The sequence below is a fragment of the Glandiceps talaboti genome, chromosome 14, assembly GCF_964340395.1.
Source record: "Glandiceps talaboti chromosome 14, keGlaTala1.1, whole genome shotgun sequence".
In the NCBI taxonomy this organism is placed as follows: domain Eukaryota; kingdom Metazoa; phylum Hemichordata; class Enteropneusta; family Spengelidae; genus Glandiceps; species Glandiceps talaboti.
In genome coordinates, this window is record NC_135562.1 from 7,767,634 (window position 1) to 7,788,567 (window position 20,934).

The following is a 20,934-nucleotide window of genomic DNA, read 5'->3' on the forward strand; positions in this document are numbered from 1 at the left end:
GGATTTGAATAGATAAACTGTTTCTTTGTTATATTTCAAGTGGAATCCTGTGATAATTCGTGGTATCTTAAAGGGTCATATGTAACCAAAACATACCAGCTGATCCTAACGGAGGCGCCTTCCCTTGAACACGTTAGTTAGCGTGTTATCGTGCTGTTTGTGGATATTTCGTACTCCAGAAGGAAAATAGACGTGGAGATATGGTTCGAAGTAAGTAAAAGAACTTCTTTATACAGTAGATTAGTCATGATTGCAGACGGAGTAAGTCGTCCCTTCGTTCTCCGGTGTTGAGCGAAACGCGTGCACCGTCTGCAACTCGTGCAAGCGCACTGAGCTCCGGCAGAACTAACACTAACAGTAATATAGCTACAGTAGATGTACATGTACATAGCATATTTTGTTTGCAAGTTTACAACATGTATCAGATACACGTAATGGACAGTCTTTATACCGAATGTGAATGCAATGATAATTCCCCTGGTTTTCAGCATAAAGGGAAAGACGTACTTATGTTATTAATATTAGTGAATAAAATAGGGTGGAGGAGAAACTCTAGCACTCTGTTCAAATTATGTTGAATAATTTATTCAAATGTTTCCACAGGTGGCGTCTGGGAAACTGTCAAAATCATTTCATTTTTGAATTTTTTGCTCACAGCTGGTTCAGTCTCTGTAATGTTATCATTTGGTTTGCATTTTTGAAATTGGATATGTTGTGTGGTACAGGCTTTGTGGTCATAGCATTGTATTTTGAACCATTTTAATTGATATGTAAAACCACCCACAGTCACAGTACAATAAGTTTTATCTCAGTATATCGCCTTTATATAAAATTTGAAGATATTATGGTTGTCAATGTGTGATCTGAATGGGAGCATTTAAATCTCACATGTGTCTTGCTGACATGAAGGTTCGAAGATGTAGGTCGTCAGTGTAAAATATGTAATTCCTACATTGGCTAATTCATGCTCAAAAAGTTGCTTGTCACTGGTGCACCCTAACTAGGGTGGCAAGCAATTTTGATTCCCCTTCCCCTCCCTCCACCCTCCCTTCACACACCATGGCTCTATCCGTTCATCATGTAATCACCACAGTACATCGGTGTCGGTAAGCTGTTATGATGACAGCTGTGTTGTGATCATCCATACAAGTTACAGCATGCTCCCTCCGTACAAGTTACAACATCAAATTCAACTTGCAATTGTTTCTGTGCGCATAATTGCATCCATACATACATGTAATAGTAATACGTCATTTCTCAGACAATGTTCATTTCATTCAAACCTGGTACAAAGCACATGTATCATATGCAAATTTGACCGAATGGCAGCATACTTATGTAGTTAAACTCAATATTTACACAAAAACTGTAATGGATAATAGAGATGTCTTTCTTGAAAGACCTTGACTTTCCCATGACCTTAGCCTATAAAACATATTCCAAAGATATGAATAACTTTACAGAAAGTGATAAGCAGTGACACTGTTCTGTGCCGACATTGAAAATCAGATAAAATATTACTATTTGTCAGGATTAAATGATGAAATTGTGTTTTTGTTTCCATAGTAACAGAAGACTTGATTCGTAGCAGAGCCGAACATAATAACCTAGAGATTTCAACTCTGGAAGAAGTGTCCTTGCATCAACAAGATATTGAAAAGTGAGTATTATGACAGAACCCCATGATGTGCGAGTGCAAGTGTGGCGTACTCAGGGTATTTTGCATGAATTATCCTGTCCTCATTTGCATATCATTTGCATGCAGGTATGCAGTAATGTTTTCAGTATTGCACTGCAGTGCAAATACCACTAGTATGCACATGCACCAGTGCAAGTAATCTCTGGTACATATGTATTACCTTGTAGTGCAAATAGAGTTGTCATTGTAAGATATTCCTAATACATGTACACAGAGTAGTTGGTCTATGTTACATCTGATTTTGCTTCACTTCTTGCTAACTCCTTGTGATGCTATCAACATGAAGCCATTATTGTGATTTCAAAATTATGCACTTTAACTGAGTGGTAGGAAAATACACACTCAAAGTGATTGGTTGCAATGGGGAGTGATAACATCATCAGCCTAATTGACTACATAATGTCACATGGAGTCATTATGTAAATGAGTACTCCGGTGAACTCCCAATGTTTAGGACAGAAAGTGACTCCCTTCTTTATTGTTACAGAATAGAACATATTGATAAATGGTGTCGAGATTTGAAGATTTTGTATTTACAGAGTAACCTAATACCTAAAATAGGTAAGTAAATACAATCTATACTCTATCTTATGTTTTTAGTAGCTTGTGCTCTAGTTAAAAATGTAGGTGTAAAAAAAATTGTGTGGTTCCGATTTCATTCAATTTTAAAATAAATGGGGAGGTAGATTTTTATTTTTTATTTTTTATTTTTCATGTGTGTGTCTACTTCAGTTCAGTAGTTTTTATATTCTTTTTTCCTTCTTTAGAAAATGTTGGCAGATTAAAGAAACTGGAATATATCAACTTAGCACTCAACAATATTGAAAGAGTTGAAAATTTAGAAGGTAAATGTCATTGTCAAAATGGTTATTGTTTCCTTTCTCATATGATAACAGCTTTCATTACATGTGTGTATAGTATCTGTGATTACATATGTGTGTGTGTGTGTGTGTGTGTGCATGTGTGCGTGCGTGCATGTGTGTGTGTATATGTGTGTGTGTGTGCATGTGTGCGTGCGTGTGTGTGTGTGTGTGTGTGTTTATGTGTGCACCTGGTATGTATGTATGTCTGTGCCTATGTTTGTGTCTGTGTGTCTGTGTGTTCATGTACCTGGTATGTATGTATGTATGTATGTATGTATGTGTGTGTGTATGTATGTATGTATGTGTGTATGTATGTATGTATGTATGTATGTATGTGTGTGTGTATGTATGTATGTATGTATGTATGTATGTATGTATGTATGTGTGTGTGTGTGTATGTATGTGTATGTCTGCATACTAATATTATTTGCTGTACAGTGCATTAACAAAAACATGCATGTATGCACATGACATGCACTTGTGAGGACCATTGTTCGTAGCACTCAAATGGTAAGCTTGCACAGTGCGATTTTAAAAAAAAATTGATGTTCAGATAAACACATCCCTGCATGCACTGGAAGTTATGTAAACACACTGTTATCTCTAGGAGAATAGAATACCTATCCAAATTGAAATGTATTGGAAAGGAAAGAAAACAATTTTACAATTAAAAATTATATATTTTTACAAAAAATTCATTGTTATTTTATTGTGACATTTTTCTCTATATAGGTTGTGAGTCACTAAAGAAACTTGATCTGACTGTGAACTTTGTGGGAGAACTAACAAGTTTAGAATGTCTTTCTGGCAACTATAATTTAGAAGAAATGTAAGTAATATACATGTCTATTTTAATATACAACCAGCAAAAAAACACCGGTATGTTTACTTCAATGAAGTGAGCTAAGGAAAGACTTTAAGCAAATGCAAAATGAGGTAAAAAAACAACAAAAAACGATACAACTGATACAAAACAACAGTGACATCTCTGGTATAGATTCACATAATGCTTTTATCAGTTTGTGTATATCTGTGGAAGGTATAATGTAGCAGTAACAGTTGGATTTGATTATTATAACATGTTGCGTTAGATATCAGTAAACAGAGTTATGGAATCCTGGAGTCATGTAGTATTTATGCTGAGATTATTTACCATCACTAATTACATTCTATGAAACTTGTCTCATTCTTGCTTACCACAAACAAGCAAATGCACCGGTATTTTTTGGTGGGTTGTACTTTTCATCTTTGTGTATTCTACTATTACTAAGCTGCAGTGAACCACCTAATTAGCCAGCCAAGCTTTATTGTTAGTCTGTCTGCCACAGCTATTTTTTTCCCATCTGCATTGCATATGAAAGCAAAGTATGGGGTAGTGGCTGAAGTTAGAATTCAGCCATGATTTGTTTGTATATCAGTGCAAAACCACTATGTTATAACACTTGAGGAACTCAACTGCAAGAGTTGTACCCACAGCTTAATTTTTTTTGCCAAACTCAGCATTATAGGGGGCAGTTGTTGTTTCTATAATTACAGACTCAAAAGAGATAATGTGGGTGTTTTATATTCAATTTTTAAAGATGATACCTTTTTTTTCCCAAATGATTCCCTCGTATATTTTGTAACCATTATAATTTTTGTCTGATATTGATTTCAGTAGAAGTAGATGAAAGGCATCAAAGTTTAGATGTTGAGATTATTGGAGATATATTAATGGAGAGATAATGTTTAAAAACAAAAAGTTTTTCTGTTTTACAGATTTCTTACTGGAAATCCCTGTATTAACTATGAAGGTTACAGAGAGTATGTGTTAGCAACATTACCACAATTACAAGTAAGTCAAAATAACAAATGACATGACTAGGTTTACAAATTATTCCTGTGTAAATTAGTCAAAATATATCACCTGATCAACTGGTTAAAGTGGTCAGCTTGAATCTTCAAGTTGAAAGTTTGAGAGTCTAGCCACTGTTATTTATGTGAACCATAATTGTGCCCGGGCCCAGTCAGCCCAACGGTAAAATTTGACACATGGTAGGATGCCAAAATAATTTAAAGTCCTATGCACTAAGAAAGGCTGCAATGCAATGGCTTGTATGCTCCTCTTGGGTTTTGAGGAAGTTGTATGAGGACTGTTGTGTCACTATAGGTCTGTATTAATTATTTTAAATACTTTGTGTACAGAGTTAGAAAGTGAAACTGACTTTATTATTATATTATTGCTTTGTTTTATACCCAGTATTGCTTCCTATGTAATTTAAGGGAGAGTATACGCACATCGAACTCTGGCAATAATTTCTGTATTATGCATGTCCTGGTACACTTTGACCAAATATGGCAAGTTGTACACTTGTGAATATTCATTTGCTCAGTGATTTAACTTAGATTTTATTACTCATATCTCTACTACTTCTGTACCTAAAATAATATATCACTGCCAATTTATGTGATTATGTGATTCAAATGATGTTTCCATATCACTACATGGGGTATATGATAAAACCTTTATGGCCCAGATATGGGTTTTATGGACCTTGCTAGTATGGCTTACGGGCCCAACTTGAGCTGAACGACTGGTCCGCAAAACCCATATCCAGGACTGTAAAGATTACTACCGTATCTTAACACCCATTTTTGTATTTTCCTTTACAGAGACTAGACGGTAAAAAGATAAGTAAATCAGAAAGAATTGTAGCTCTTCAACTTATTGATGAAATTAGACCTCAAATATTAGAACAACAGGAAGAATATGCCAGACAAAGAGTAAGTATCGGGTTATGTGTATGACCTTTAACCTTTCAGCTGACCTTTGAACTTTTAATATTTTTGCAAACCAGTCTTTGTTGGTCATAATCACAAAATCTAACTGAAAATTGTTTTGTTTTAAGGCGAAAGAGAAAGCTGAAGCTGAAGAAGATGAACGAATCAAAGAAGCTAAGAAACATGCTCAGAAAGAAAAGAAAGCTGGTTTTGATGGAAGATGGTATACAGACATTAATAAGTAAGTAAGATTGTATATACATGGAGAGTATAACAATTTTCTTTGGTAGTCCCAGTGGATTTCAGAAATCGGTAGTCCAAAGTTGGTCACCAATAGTCCCATATTTCTGAACTGAGAACAGAATTCCTCTATTTGTTATTAAAGTACTTTCATGTCTGTAAATCTTCCATCCTTTATATATCATCACATAATCAGTGGTAACCTGAGTGGGCTACCAGCTGCAAATTATGGCAGCCCCATGACAAGAATTGGTAGTCTGTGAACATGGGAATACTGTTAATTTCTACCTTAGGACAATTTTCAGTACCTGAAATAGACTATTACTGCTTAGGCACATCATAAAATAACAAACATTTGATTTCCTGGTCAACATTATAACTTCTGCTCCATGCATTTCACATACATTACTAAAGGCGTGTGTGAGAGAAAGTCGACCTTGTTCTATTTAGACCCTCTGGCATGAGGTAAAAAGCAGGTACCGAGAATTGGCAGTCTGTGGGCATGGAACGACTGTTGATTTCGAGCCCTGATCTTGAGTATAAACCCTGAGGTCAATAGTTTCATCACTGGGAAAGTGTCATCTCTGACAATTATATATTCATTGACAATTTTGTTCCTTCAAACAGAGGAGACTTTGATAAGAGGAAAGACCAAGGTGATGATGTAGATGAAGAAAGGGAAAAGACAGATGAAGAGAAGAAGAAAGAAATAGAAGAAGAAAAGAAAAAAGAGGCAGAGTGAGTAAAATAACCTAAAAAGGGTTTCAAATAAAAAATTTATAGTATTTTATCACATTTTGGTACAAAATTGATCAAAACAGATATTGTTATTAAATTTAGTTAAATTGTGAGTAAAATAGTAATAGATTTTAAAATTAAAATCCACATACTTAAATATTATGGTTCGGTTGACTGTTTATTATTTATTTGTTTGTTTTTTATTTGTGTACTATTTGTTTGTTTATTATTTGTGTTCGTTTGTTCGGTATTTGTGTACTATTTGTTTATTATTTGTTTGTGTGATTGTTCATTATTTGTGTACTATTTATTATTTGTTTGTTCATTATTTGTGTACTATTTATTATTTGTTTGTTTGATTGTTCATTATTTGTGTACTATTTATTATTTGTTTGTTTGATTGTTCATTATTTGTGTACTATTTATTATTTGTTTGTGTGATTGTTCATTATTTATGTACTATTTGTTTGTTCATTATTGCATTATTTATTATTTGTGTGATTGTTTATTATTTGTGTACTATTTGTTTATTTAACATTTGTTTGTTTGTTTATTATTTCATTGTATGTAATTTGTGTGTGTGATTATTTGCATGATGATAACTTACAGGTTTTGGGATGAGGAAGTTGCATTTACACCAGAATCAAGGATAGCAGTACATAAACAGATAGAAGAATCGAAGAAGAAAGAATCAGAGAAAAAGTACGTAGTTATGGTTATTGTTATCATCTAGCTTTAGTACAAATTTATACTTGTAATATTTACATTTTTTGTGTTGTTCCTTTCCATTACAAAGATGCAGAAGTAGTGACTGTTTAAAGGGGCAAAAGCCGAGTTTGTACGTTTTGTCACTCCATTTTTTCTTGCAAGGTATACTCATGGTATTCTGCTTACTGAAGTATACTTTAACCATCACTTGCAATTGACTGAACTCACATCTGGTACTAGGATATAACTCATAAAGAGTCTGATGATGTAATTTATATATTCTCCAGATATATTCTCCAGATCAATCGAAATTTCATACAAAAAGCTTATAACTCAACTTGTGCCCATTTAAGTTCAAATACTCCATAATTTTTGACAAAAAAATCTGTTGGGGAGGGGGAATAATTTAAAAATGAAAAACTCAAATACAGACATGCTAGGATAGCAAACAAGTTTTTGTTTCATGACAGATATTATACAGAACATTAGATTTTGACGTTTTTTTATTTTATTTTCAGATCATCTGGTCCACAGGTTATGAAAAGACAAGTCAGACTTGAAACAAACGATGGCAAAAAATTGAACGTCAATGAAGCCAAGTAAGTCAGTATAGTTATATTCAATTTCTCTGCTTTCATTGGTTACTATTTCCAATGTGTCACCAGACCAATAGGGAATTTGCAAACCCGCCATGTTGAATGTTGCATGATGGGAAATGTGATAATAAATGCTGATCAATTAGTATTGTAAACAATATTGTTACATTGTTTGTAACCACAAATAATCAATTCATATTTACCCTGACAATTGTGGGAGATTAATTTTATCAGTAGCTCCAGATTTGTTATTACGATAACCACAGATAATCCCATAGTCCTTTGCATCTGAGCACGCTCAGACTGGATTACAAGTTTGCTGTATTGGTTTGATTCAATAAATCTTCACCAAATTACAGTTTGATCTCAGTGTTTTCAGAATCACTACAGCTACTTGGTTGTTCACTATCTTGTGTCCAAGGAAATTTTCAATCTATTGTTTTCCCTATTGAGTGAACAAAGTGCTTTGTGGCCATTTTGAAGTATAACATTGTGATGTGTTTATAGTTTAGTTTTTGTTATCTCATCTAAAATATTGCATGGTGATTTATTTTTGTTCTTGATTTTAAAAAAAATGAGTTGGGGTCTTTTTGAACAAAGTGACAGCAAAATATGAAGACTTTTATTTCTGGGGATGTGTGCTGCATTAATTTTTAACTCAACACCATAATCTTGTCTTTGTTTGTTTGTTTTCAGAATTCCGTTCAGTCTGTCTGATGATGAAGACAACAACGCTATAGTATTAGATGTAGCGTGTTATAAATACTTAGATACATCGCTTATGGATGTAGATATACAGCCAACTCATGTCAAAGTTGAAATCAAAGGAAAGGTAGGTGTGCCATGATTGGCTAATAGCTTGTTTCTATGACAACAGCTGTCAAAGTTCAAATCAAAGGAAAGGTAGGTGTGTTGTGATTGGCTGGCAGCCTGCTTCTATGACAACAGATGTCAAAGTTCAAATTACAGGAAAGGTATGTGTACTGTGATTGGCTAATATCTTGCTTCTATGACAACAGCTGTCAAAGTTCAAATCAAAGGAAAGGTAGGTGTGCTGTGATTGGCTGGCAGCTTGCTTCTATGACAACTGATGTCAAAGTTCAAATTACAAGAAAGGTATATGTACTGTGATTGGTTGATAGCTTGTTTCTATAACAACAGATGTCAACCTTGATATAAAAGGTATGGTGTGTGTTGTGATTGGCTTAGTGTGCTTGTGTGTGTGACATTTCTAAAGATATTTGTACTGTGATTGGCTGATAGCTTGTTTCTATGACAACAGATGTCAAAGTTGAAATTAAAGGTATAGTATGTGTAAAGTGAGGTTAGCTTGTTTGATTGACATGTGTTAAAGTTGAAATCAACAAGCAAAGAAGGGTGTGACGTAAAAAAATTACCATGATAATGAATAAACTGCATCAAATTATATTTATTTTTTTTTCATAGATTTTACAAATCGTCTTACATGAAGAAGTAAATCCTGATTCAAGTACAGCCAAGAGATCTCAGGCGACAGGACATTTACTGGTTACAATGCCAAAGGTAGGCTTAATAAAGTCACTTTTGGAGTTTATCTGTGTTTTTGGTAAGGTGTGGACACTCTTCTAACAGAGGAGGGAATCTGTTAAATGTTGCATAGCATTCCACCTCTTGTACTATACTTTAGGATGGTAACCCTGGTAACAAAGGGGGAAATTTTTGCCAAATAACTGGCATAGATTTTCATATCATGTATAATGAAAACAACTTTGGGTGGGTGGGGGTGGGGGTGGGGGTGACTTTGATAACAGATTGGGGAATCTAGTGAAATGTGCATAGATTCCTGTACCACGGAAAATATTCATTTTGAGGACGTACATTTTTATTGTTATATCTTTTTAGGTTACACAAGTGGTGAAAGCATTAAAGAAGCCAACAGTTCCAGTGTATAAGAAATCTACCAACCAAGATAAAGAACTGTCCCCTCAGAAAAAGTAAGTGTTTGTCATATGTTTTTACCAAAATAATGCATTTATGTACCAATTATTATGATCACAAATTATGGAAATTAATGAACCACAGATTTATTACTCATACAGTTTTATGATGGATGACACATGTTTCTTTATTTGTTCATGCTATGTTTTTCCTAGGAATGGGTTATCACATTAGGGTTGGTGGCCATCTTGGAAATGGCAACCATATTGGATTTTTGTATAGCTCATGGTATTTTCTGACTCAGTGACACGCAAACATTGTTTAGCCCACATTATCACAAAGTGAACAATTCTGGGCAAAAAACCCCACTCTTATCAGCTCCACTTAAAATAATAAATCCAATTTTCTCATTCAAGTATAAATAGCACTGTTTCATCAGACATATTTTGATCTTGTCAGCACAGTCCTGTTTGCATATAGTTCATAATTTTTACACAAAAGTAGACAATAATAAGTATGACATAAAACTTTTGTTGGAAACTCAAAGTCTAAAATAATCTCTTGCGGTAATAAAGATAATAACCATAAATACCATTCCCTGATCACGCGACCATTTCTGTATTGAATAATCTTACACGTGGTGTAACCCTTTATATGTAGTTATAGTTGAATAAAGTTCAGCAGTAGCTTGCTTGGTAACAGAACTTCAGTTGCCTCTTTCACTCTCTTACGAACCAATCCCCCACAACTTTTCTCTAAAACAAAGAATCTCTTTTGATTTCTAATAAAGAATATGTAATTGTAACTACTTTTTGAGAAAAAAATTATTTTATTTTAATAAACTGTTTCCATGGTAATTTTTTATGTAAAAGTTAAACTTATTCATGCTTTTGTAAAATGTTATTGTGTTTCTCATCCTTCTTCTTCGTAGAAGACATGAAAGACTTGAAGTTGACCCAACTGCAGCCAAACATGTAGATTTGATGGTCACCAATGAAAAGCAAACAGTAGGACCGTATGTTGGTGTTAACAAGAAGATTGTCAAAGATCGACCAAATAGTGAAGACTTTGTGGATGATCCTGATGTGCCTCCATTGATATAAAATTTTATATTAATACTATCAGTATTTTTTGTAGATTTTTATAAAGATAAAAAAACAAGGTAAAAATATCAGTGCGTTGGTATTATGTACAAGAACAATACTGATTAGTATGATTTGCATAAATAAAATCTAAAATGCCATATTCCGGTTATTAGGAAAACAAAAGATTTGATAGTTTGGCCACTGGGAGTGCTGTTCAGAAGCAGGAATGTGAGGGCCATGATTATGATTACAATGGCCCACTTTAACAGGAAACAGGCACAATTTCTCAGTGTTCCAATTCAAAAGTTGGTTGCTTTCTCAATCAGTAAAATTTTCTGCTAACATTTTTTAAGAACAAGTACTTTTCATGAGCTCAAGGAATTGTCTGAGGTACATTGTGTTCACTGCTGCACGTCATGTCACATTGATTTTAGCCTTTCTCATCTGGGTGCTCTTTTGTGACATGTCTTTGGAAGATGAACGGAATGTAGGTAGGATGCTGGAATATGGTGTATTAGCATTGCATTGTGCACTTTGTATACATACCATATGGCTGAACTCATGTAAAGTTATTTGAGGTCAATATCTTGAAACTTGTGTTTTTTTTGTGATATTAAACCGTCCAATCAGTTGTACTTGTATTTCTGCAATCTTTAAAGACCATGAAGGAGGCACAACTATTTTTCTCTGAAAATATTTTGATTGTAAATTTTATGATATAAATATGTAATCTAATACTTGAATTGTAGAGAAGTAAGTTAACAAAATACAAAGAAAAAGACATTCAGTGTATATTTTGTGAAGTGTATGTTTCTGATTTTGTGAGATATCTCTGTATTTATGCTTTCGTATTTCAATTTTTTGAACACTGTTTCTTCCAGTAGTGTCAGTGTGTGTTAGTTTGTATCATACATGCAAGATTTAGGATATTTTGTACTTATTGAGTTATGCTGTATATTTTCATGGTATTGATACAAGGCTGTATCATGCTGTTCTGAACTAGCAATGTATCTTTTGCTGTTGGATGATATTTTCCTTTTGCTATGAATTAAAATATGTAGGAAAACTAGATTATGCTTCTGCCATATCTAACATTGAATGAGTGGGTGGGTGGGTGAGGGAGTGAGTGAGTGAGTGAGTGAGTGAGTGAGTGAGTGAGTGAGTGAGTGAGTGAATGAATGATATAATATTGCTTTTAATTTGAAAATATTTAGCTGTTCCACTTCTCTTCAATTTGTAAGTTTGAATGTAAAAACTCCAGTTTTCAGTTCAATTCACAATTATTCTATTGCTGTTTCTGCTATTCATACCTGCTCATAAAGAAATAGTCATGAAAATTAATTGGAAGTGCGCCACCAAGCAATAGAAGTCTGTATGCTCTTGTTTTTCGAATATGCAAGTATGTCGAGTTGAAGTTTGTCATTAATAAGAAAATCAAGGGGCATCTTTACTTTTCACTCTCATTACATGTGGAAATTGAATAAATAAACACATTTTTCAAGCAATTTCGCTGAAAACGTCGTCACTGAATCTTTTCCTACATTAAAAAAACTGCTGGTCGTAAATTTCTGTGAGGATGGAAACAGCCAACAAACACATTGTCTAGTTTCATCATGGCCGACTTGAAGCAGGATGTACGATCTATCGCCAAATTTTTGGGTGTAAATAGCGTCAAAGTGAATGTATCCAGTGAAACAAAGGTAAAAATAACAAAGTAAATGATATGTTTCTGTACGCATATTCACTTAAATGGAAAATGGACTATTTACGTTTATATTCGGTTTATCCGTAACATATTGTTCGATATCCATGTTCAATTAATTTGTATTCATTCATTATCTCTGAGCAGCCAGACGATCGCGATGTTTGATGCAGTGTCTCCTAGAAAAATATATTTTCGCGATGTAAGGAACAAGAATCAATTTCTCTGTGTTAAAAAAATGAAGGCTTGGTACATAAACAATTGAGGGCTTGGTATATATAAATGTACTATAGCAGTTGTGTTCTACTGGCGTACTGCTACACGAGCCTACAGAGAATGTACATTGTACAGTGCATCATGCATTTGAAAGCAGTTCCCACTTTGTGGCCTAAACCAGTATATAGCTGCAATAATTGTAGCTTTGTTTTTGTTTGCAAATACAATGCTTTTTATTCTATTTCTATTTCATGTTGTTTCTCGCCATTTTTCGTTGTATTTGTTCTCTTACGGGGTTTGCAAACCAAAACAAAATTGATTGTAGCATAGTGAGTGATAACTAATATAGCAAAACCCTTACAGTACTGCATCTAATACTAGTAATATCATTTATGTAGTTTTGTGATAAGCCGTTGCAATGTCATCCGTGTAGTAGTGTCATGTGTTACTTTGTTCAGACCACTATAGAAGATATATAGTGGTCTGAGGTTAATTCAAGGCCAAGGGTAATGACATGTAAATTGAAGATATTTCAGATAACACATCAATTAATTCATCTACAATCAGAACAGTAGATTGATGTTATCTCAAAAGTCAATATTTAGTTAATCAGTGTTGCAGCCAGCCTTTTGAAAGAGTGGGACATAATGTCCCGAGACTTTCATTTTTCTGGGTCATCATAAATTCTTTTGGTAAAAAAGTGCCAATGGCGTTGTAGCACAACTGTATAGGTAAAAAAAATATATTTACCCACATGCCAATCCATGCTAGATATTTGCTGAATGATTATACAGTTGCCTATCCAACCCTGTTGTTATCAATGCAATATACATGATCATTTGGCTGTTGCTATAGACGTGATCATGTTGTAAACATATTTGTATACAATTTTAGTGTGGGTCATCTGTGACCCATCACTTCCATAATTGTGGGTCAGGTCCAAAAAATGTGTGTCAAATGACCCCAAAAAAACCTCTTGCTGCAACACTGGTTAGGTCAGGGAGAATTCTAGTATATACATGTACAATGTTTTTAATGTACATTGTATTGTGCAATGGGGAACTTGTAATCCAGACTGAGCATGCTCAGATGCAAAGGACTATGGGATTATCTTAATACCTAATCTGGTGCTACTGACAAAATTAATCTCTCACAATTGTCAGGGTAACAATGAATTGATTATTTGTGGTTACAAACAATGCAACATTATTGTTCACAATGCTAATTGATCAGTATTTAATATTATCACACTTCCCATGATGCAACATTCAACATGGCAGGTTTGCAAGTTCCCTATTCATGTATGATCATTCCACTGTTCTACATTTTAACAAATGTTGTTTTAATTTGATGTGATTTTTTACAGACACCGGTTCTACATACAGAAAATGGTGGCAGTATCACAGGATTGGCTTCAATCACAAAATATTTAACACAGAAGTCTGGCAAACAGAAATTACTAGGTGGTTCTTGTGAACAGAAAGCTGTAGTTGGTCAGTGGTTAGATTATAGAGTAACACAGGTAGATAGGTGTAATAGTAGAGAAGAAGTCAAGACAGTTTTAAAGGTGAGAATTTCATCAATACATGCATATTTTTTGTATTTTTGTCAATCAGATTAAAATCTGCATGTAAGAAGAGGGATCAGTTGCTTTGTTTACCTTTATTTCCTTTGTTTATTGTTGTTTGTTTTCAATTTTGTTGTTCTAGGAGTGAGCACAACAAAGAACAATGCACAAAGGAAAGAGATATATAATTTATAAAGCAATTTGAGCTGTATTCTCGGTATTTTTGTATGTTTAATATGTAGGTGTGCAAACATTCATATCTGTATATATACACATGTATGCATGTGTACAGAGATACAGTAACAGGTACAGATGCACATACAGACACAGACACACCTACTTACCTGCCCGCCTGCCTAAACATATGTGCACACACACACACACACACACACACACACACACACACACACACACACACACACATACATACATACATACAGACAGACAGAGACAGACATGCATGCATACATACATACATACATACATACATACATACAGACAGACAGACAGACATACATACATACATACATACATACATACATACATACATACATACATACATACATAGAGAACACACACACACATTCATTCATCCATCCATCCATCCATCCATCCTGACTCCCTCATTAACAGACAATTCACAATTATCGCTATTAATAGCACCTTTCTTTTTTCTTGACAGGAATTGAACCATTACCTATCAGACAGAGTATATATGTCAGGATATCACTTTAGTATAGCTGACTTATTGCTGTATTATGGTTTACATTCCATTTTAGTAAGTATGGGCATGACATTATAAATTGCAACTCTTGATATGGAGCAATTGTATTTGTATGAGATAAGTGCATGTTTTATTTAAGTAATAACACATGCCAGCATGGGCATTATCACAATTTAGTGTCTGCGTAAGGGCTGGCACTCTTCACCAAAATTCTAATGATGCCCAAGCTGTACGCGGGGGCATCATTGAACTTTAGTTGAGAATGTCAACCCATTGAATGGCAGGCAAAATATGTGACACTGCTCGTGTACATGTACCATTATTTCTATTACACCGACCACACTCGTACTGACACTTACCATGCAAACAATGTTGATAAGAAATGCATTGAATGTCAGCGATGGAAAAGTTTCTATTTTATGGTGCATTTCTAGATAACCTTTGAATGCAGGCATGTTGTTATTATGATAGATAGTGTGTGGGAACCATGTGTGTGCATGTGTGTATGGGAACCATGTGTGTGCATGTGTGTGTATGGGAACCATGTGTGTATGTGGGAACCATGTGAGTGCATGTGTGTGTGATTAGTTAGATGTGTAGACAGATTTGGAAAATCTTGCCCCCCCCCTCCCCCCACCCCCACCCCCCACCATTTCATGTCATTGACAAAATGCATGTAAAAATGCCTATTCACTCCAGTATACCTTTTTTTTTTATCTTCAACAGTCTGAATCAACCATGCAGGAGAAACAAAAATTTATGAATCTATCAAGGTGGTTTGATAATGTAAGTATCGTATCAATTAAAACAGCATATTATACACTTATTGCCTTGCCTTATTCGGGCACTGGTAGACATCATTTACCAGGAGGGGTGTTATGTAGCAATTATTTCCTATGGCTGAAACATGAAAGACATGGTTACTACATAACAGTGTGAGGGGTGATATGATATCCATCAACTAGTGCCCGAATAAGGCAAGGCAATAAGTGTTTTTATAACACATCATATTCTCAGACACATTCTGTCCAGAGTCAAAATGAATCACTAGTAGGACTGTCATGATTTTGCATTAGTGCCCTAGGTAAAATAGAAAATGAATTTTGCCTGCTGTATGCAAATTGAGGTCACTATGTGACATGATCTCAGCCAATCACTGAAGGCTGTATGAGAATGGCGTGTTTTAATAGTTATTATGTTTATTATCATGAGTGGTACTGTTTAGCCCCCCAATCCCAACCCCCACCCCCACCCCAACCCTGACTATGTCACCTTGCTCTCACGATTTCAAAATATGAACAGATATCCTTCCTGATAATATTATCAAAGCAAATATTCAGTAAACACCCTCTCCTCATCCTATCTCAGAAAATATTTTCCTGGCAATACTGGTGTATGCATTGATAGAATCTACAGTGAAGCATGTTAATTTATTGTCTGAAATAACTTTATAACAGTGCTTTCACCATGTACATATTGGTGGGTAGTGAAGAAGTGATAGTGCCCTCACAAGGTGAAAGTCATGTACAACAGGGATCGAATGTTGTTACAACACCCTAACAAGCTGAAGTTTATATCATATATAGCGCCCCCACAAGGTGAAGTTCATACTCTATAATAAAACGTCACAGCACCCTCACAAGGGGAACTTCATGTAGTTGACAGAATTTTTACAGCGCCCTCACAAGTTAAAGTTCTTTACAGCTCACTCATATTGGGTGATATATGAATAATTGTCGTCATGGTAGTCATGCTTCTAATTAAAATCAGTTTATTTTCTTTCACAGGTTCAAAGGTATCCAGATATCCAACAACATTTGCCATTGTTGATATTTCCCAAGAATACATTATATACAGCTACCAGTGGTATTTATTAGCATTCTAGTGTATTCAGAGCACTGAGTGATACGTGTATTCTTCAAGTACCATTTTCATAGCACTAAGTAGTAGCACATTCGTCAAGTACATACCGTAGTGTATTCGTCCAGTACATAGGGTATTTGTGAAGTACAGTGTATTCGTCAATTACAGTTGTCAGCACTTAGCAAACATATATGTAGCACATTGTAACAGGAGAAAGCTAAGCTAGAGACTAAATGAATTTATAGCTTCAATAGTTAATTATACACATTTTCAATAAACATAATCCAAATTTATACCATAATATGCATACATGTAAGTAATGTTTCATCCTCACCATGTTTTGTGAAAATGTTTGAGGGCGTCCTTACAGCATAGATATAGAAGTAGATATAATACACTTATTATTGTGCCCTGATAGTCCTTGCAAGCAGACAAACAGTTTCACGAAGTGTGACAGCCAGAGCAAGTAATCTACCACTCATCACCGGTCTGCACCCAGTGTTCAGTTATCAGAATTTACAAAGTACCAACTTCATATGTCAACCTAACAAATACTTCAATGAAGAATAACCGAGTGAAATAATAAATACATTTTGAATTTGAATTTTTGTATAACATTGTTGTACTGAATCATTCTTGTCAATTATTTTGTCATTTTTTTGTCAACTTTTATTTTTCTAAAGACTGCCTAGATTTATATAGTGGAGTACTAAACACAGCTGACTTATAGTGTTAAAAGTGAACTCACTGTAACTGGAGAGTATTCACTGAAAATTGTTAAAAATACCAATAGATGTTAGAGATCTCTCCATTCTCTATGATTATACTTGGTTCAGAAATATCAACCTCTCAATTTAATGTGGTATTTTAAATTATAAGGGAAGAAAAGTTAGTATACAAATCTGGTACTGTTGTGATATAAAAGACTTGATGTTATTGTAACATGTCCCCCACAAATGTCAGTGTCTTCCCAAAAGTAGAATTGTCTAATGTTGATTAAAAGTCGGTGAAGAAAGTGAATCTTTTGTACTGTTGTCTGAATATATATTCTGTCTGCATGTACATAGTTATGTAAACAATCTTACTGGAATACACTAGTCATGAATCTATCTGTAGATGCAAGAAGACTATAGAATCAATGTTAGCTGGAAGTGAAATAGTACAGTTTACTGTGTTTCCAGCTAACAGTGTTTCTTGAACATCATACGTTGAAATTGTAGACACAAGCTCTGATTAAAATTGACCATCTGGCAAGGGGAGTCCCCATGTGTTTACCAGACTCACCACTGGGGGCGCTGTCCATATGTCCTTGCCAGCACAACCTTTTCAATACAAGTTATTGGCAGTAGGCCCTGTGAACTGGCTTGATAACTAAGGCTATCAACAAGGTCTAGGGCAGTAGCCACCTGATAAGTTATAAGGAATGCTGATATGAGGGTTTCTGGAATTTAAGTGAATATAAACACCGAGTTGTCCAACTAATCTGAATAAAGATGTATAATCATATACCTGGCATTGTTTAGAAGTATGTTGAGTTTGTTACAACTACAGTGATTCTATCAACCAATGACAGATAATCTCGTTAGATCATAATCTCTGTTCACTGTGTAGTCGGTAAGGAGGCGGGGGGGGGGGGGGGGGGGTGGTGGTGGATAATTTGCATCAATGAATATATAGGTCAGTGAATATCTTAGTATCAGCTGATTTACATAACTGATGATTAATTGTTAATTATTATATTACTATTTTAATTGTTTTTAGACCATCTCAAATGACATCTCACCAACACATGTACACACATCAACATTTATACAAATTCAATAAACTCAAAACTATAAAAATTTCACTCTTTTCTCAGTATTTTTATTTACCATTCATTCAGTGTGGTTCCAATAATTATCAATGCAAGTATTGGTACAATGTATGTAAGTATTGGATGTATGAAAATATAACTCAATCCTATTGGAAAACTAGATATTGCATTTAAAAAATGTGTATAAAATAAGAAATACATCTATTACATCAAAATGTAGTATATATAAGAAACATTGTAAAATCTTGAATTACAATGCCTGTACAAAGTCTTTAACAATGACACTCTGTCAAAATAATCTTAAAAACTACAGAAATTGGGCTCAGGTAAACTTGGGAGTTCTCTGTATAATTATTAAGTATATATAGGTCATATTTCTGAAATATTTGATAAAATGTACAAAAATAAACTAAAATCTGATTTACAGTTTATTTACAATATTTACAGTAATGGCAGTGAATCTAACAAGGTTCCATACATGTAAACATAAAGAACGTTCACTTGTCAAATTCTGAAAATATTCATACAAAATATTCCAGTGGTTCTTAGCTTTTAAGAACATGTTTACACGACTTTCAAACACTATTGTGAATACATTGCATATACTGTGGTTCACAAAGTTTAAATATTTGCTCTTTGTTTTCCATTTATACTGTCAATGTTATCTCTACAATTGATAACTGAAGAGTTTGATAAAAAGACTGCAATATTTCCTTTACTCTCATTTTTTGTATTGTCTGCTTAGAATCTATAACATTCACACACAAACCAAACTTCTCTCTTACCTATTTAAAGAGATAAAGATTACAACTCTCTATTTTCTTGGTTATATTTTCATCTGGAAATATATTAAATTATTCTATAAAAAGGTAGTAGAATACTTTAATATTCTACAATTCTGTCATGTAAACTAGTTGTACAGTAGGTTTTCTTGTACAATCGAAATAACTAAATCAAAGATTTCAAGTTGTGAATTGACATGTGATGTATAACATTGTATAATCACTATGTTTGGTTAATCAACACTATGTTGAACTTTGTGTTGATATCCAATGTTGTTGTAAAAGCTGTTGTTGTAGAAATTAAGGAATGGGGTCACACTGTATTCATAGGACCAATTTGTTGGTATTTGTTGACTAGCAATGATGTTCTGAATCTCAGTAACTTTGTCATCCATGATGTCATCACTTCGAGCACAGAATGTGATTGATTTCAGTGTACACTGATTTGTCTCTATTGATCTGATAACAGATGGAAAGAGACATTGAACTGCGCCAAGTATGTAATGATGTACATGTGAATGATTATATCTATAATAGTGCTGTGTACGAAGTGTGAAATCCTTGACAGTTCTATTCTGTTCTAGAGCTTCTTTGATAGGATCCCACATCTCACTCCTATACTCTAGGAATCCAACATTGAGAGACTTCACACATCTGTTATGTTTTAAAAAGTTACATACATTATGAACAGCTGTACTTTGCAAGTATCCAATCCCAATCTCAGTCAATGTGGTGTTAGCAGCTAACACATCCAATACTTTATTGACATTTTGAAATTTTTCATTACAGTGTAGAGTAAAGGATTTCAAACTTTCACTTGGACATTTCAATGCTTCAATAAGGTTTATAACAAAATCCATGTCCGATTGTGTCCCATATCTTAATCCCAATTCAAGTGTATTAGTTGTTTGACATTGCTGAATGAATTCACAGTGTCTATGCTGTACATCATCTAATAATGCTACACCTGGATATACTAGTTTTACTTTATTAGGCCCATTCTGTATCAAATCTTCAGTAATAAAGTCTGTCAATACACATGTATGAACATTGTATGCATCTACAAAATGTGTGAAACATTGTAATGTCTTATTTTGACAACACGCTTTCACTAGGCTGTGTATACTATTCTTTAATGCTATTTTATCAGTGTCACCTATCTCCTTACAGAACAAACAGAGTGTAAACTTAGTCAGGGCAGAATGTACTATCATTGTTGTCAGACTTTTGATAACATTCAGTATTTCACCTGGTGGAGTGTATATCTCTACTGAAGAGATAGATATATTCCCTTCTTTCAATTCATCTGATAATAATGATAGCAGTGGTTGCCTGGCAGTTTGTAAAACTAGTGTATCTATAACACTGGCAGTGGGTACTTTGCTCTTATAATCCCTTTGAAGTTTTAACAGATTGATAATGCAATCAAAACTACACAAATTAGTTTTTACTCTGACTAACGGGTAAAATACTGGTACAATTTCATCCGAGTACCAATGAACTTCTTTTGTACCCTCTTTTCCATAAACCAACGTTGTTGGCATTGATGGAGGACTGATACATGATAGACAGTCTTTACCCCACCGAGATTCATTCAAACAAACTAAGCAGATACCCCATAGAATTGACAATAATGCATCTTTCTCCTTGTCAAAACTTGA

General features: G+C 34.3%; 2 protein-coding genes across 2 annotated transcripts; both read left to right on the top strand.

The window, feature by feature from the left end:
* The first annotated feature begins 110 nt into the window (after positions 1 to 110).
* On the top strand, positions 111 to 10,921 carry LOC144445194 (dynein axonemal assembly factor 11-like). The gene is made up of 15 exons (XM_078134740.1): positions 111 to 210; positions 1,567 to 1,660; positions 2,187 to 2,260; positions 2,467 to 2,544; positions 3,295 to 3,391; positions 4,321 to 4,396; positions 5,215 to 5,325; positions 5,451 to 5,563; positions 6,190 to 6,300; positions 6,910 to 7,002; positions 7,527 to 7,607; positions 8,301 to 8,436; positions 9,051 to 9,194; positions 9,486 to 9,577; positions 10,453 to 10,921. The coding sequence occupies exons 1-15, from the start codon at positions 201 to 203 to the stop codon at positions 10,622 to 10,624; spliced, it is 1,482 nt and encodes a 493-aa protein (XP_077990866.1). The 5' UTR covers positions 111 to 200; the 3' UTR covers positions 10,625 to 10,921.
* Positions 10,922 to 11,069: 148 nt separating this feature from the next.
* On the top strand, positions 11,070 to 17,928 carry LOC144445196 (eukaryotic translation elongation factor 1 epsilon-1-like). The gene is made up of 6 exons (XM_078134741.1): positions 11,070 to 11,097; positions 12,182 to 12,306; positions 13,891 to 14,091; positions 14,774 to 14,869; positions 15,542 to 15,601; positions 16,603 to 17,928. The coding sequence occupies exons 1-6, from the start codon at positions 11,070 to 11,072 to the stop codon at positions 16,690 to 16,692; spliced, it is 600 nt and encodes a 199-aa protein (XP_077990867.1). The 3' UTR covers positions 16,693 to 17,928.
* The last annotated feature ends 3,006 nt before the right edge of the window (positions 17,929 to 20,934 follow it).

Bases quoted from the DNA above. Each gene is read 5' to 3' on its own strand.
- LOC144445194 (XM_078134740.1), top strand. The intron at 5,564-6,189 runs GTAAGTAAGATT...TCCTTCAAACAG, and splicing joins TGGTATACAGACATTAATAA to AGGAGACTTTGATAAGAGGA. The intron at 8,437-9,050 runs GTAGGTGTGCCA...TTTTTTTCATAG, and splicing joins AAGTTGAAATCAAAGGAAAG to ATTTTACAAATCGTCTTACA.
- LOC144445196 (XM_078134741.1), top strand. From the start codon at position 11,070: ATGTCTTTGGAAGATGAACGGAATGTAG. The intron at 11,098-12,181 runs GTAGGATGCTGG...AATTTCTGTGAG, and splicing joins GGAAGATGAACGGAATGTAG to GATGGAAACAGCCAACAAAC. The intron at 14,870-15,541 runs GTAAGTATGGGC...TATCTTCAACAG, and splicing joins ATGGTTTACATTCCATTTTA to TCTGAATCAACCATGCAGGA.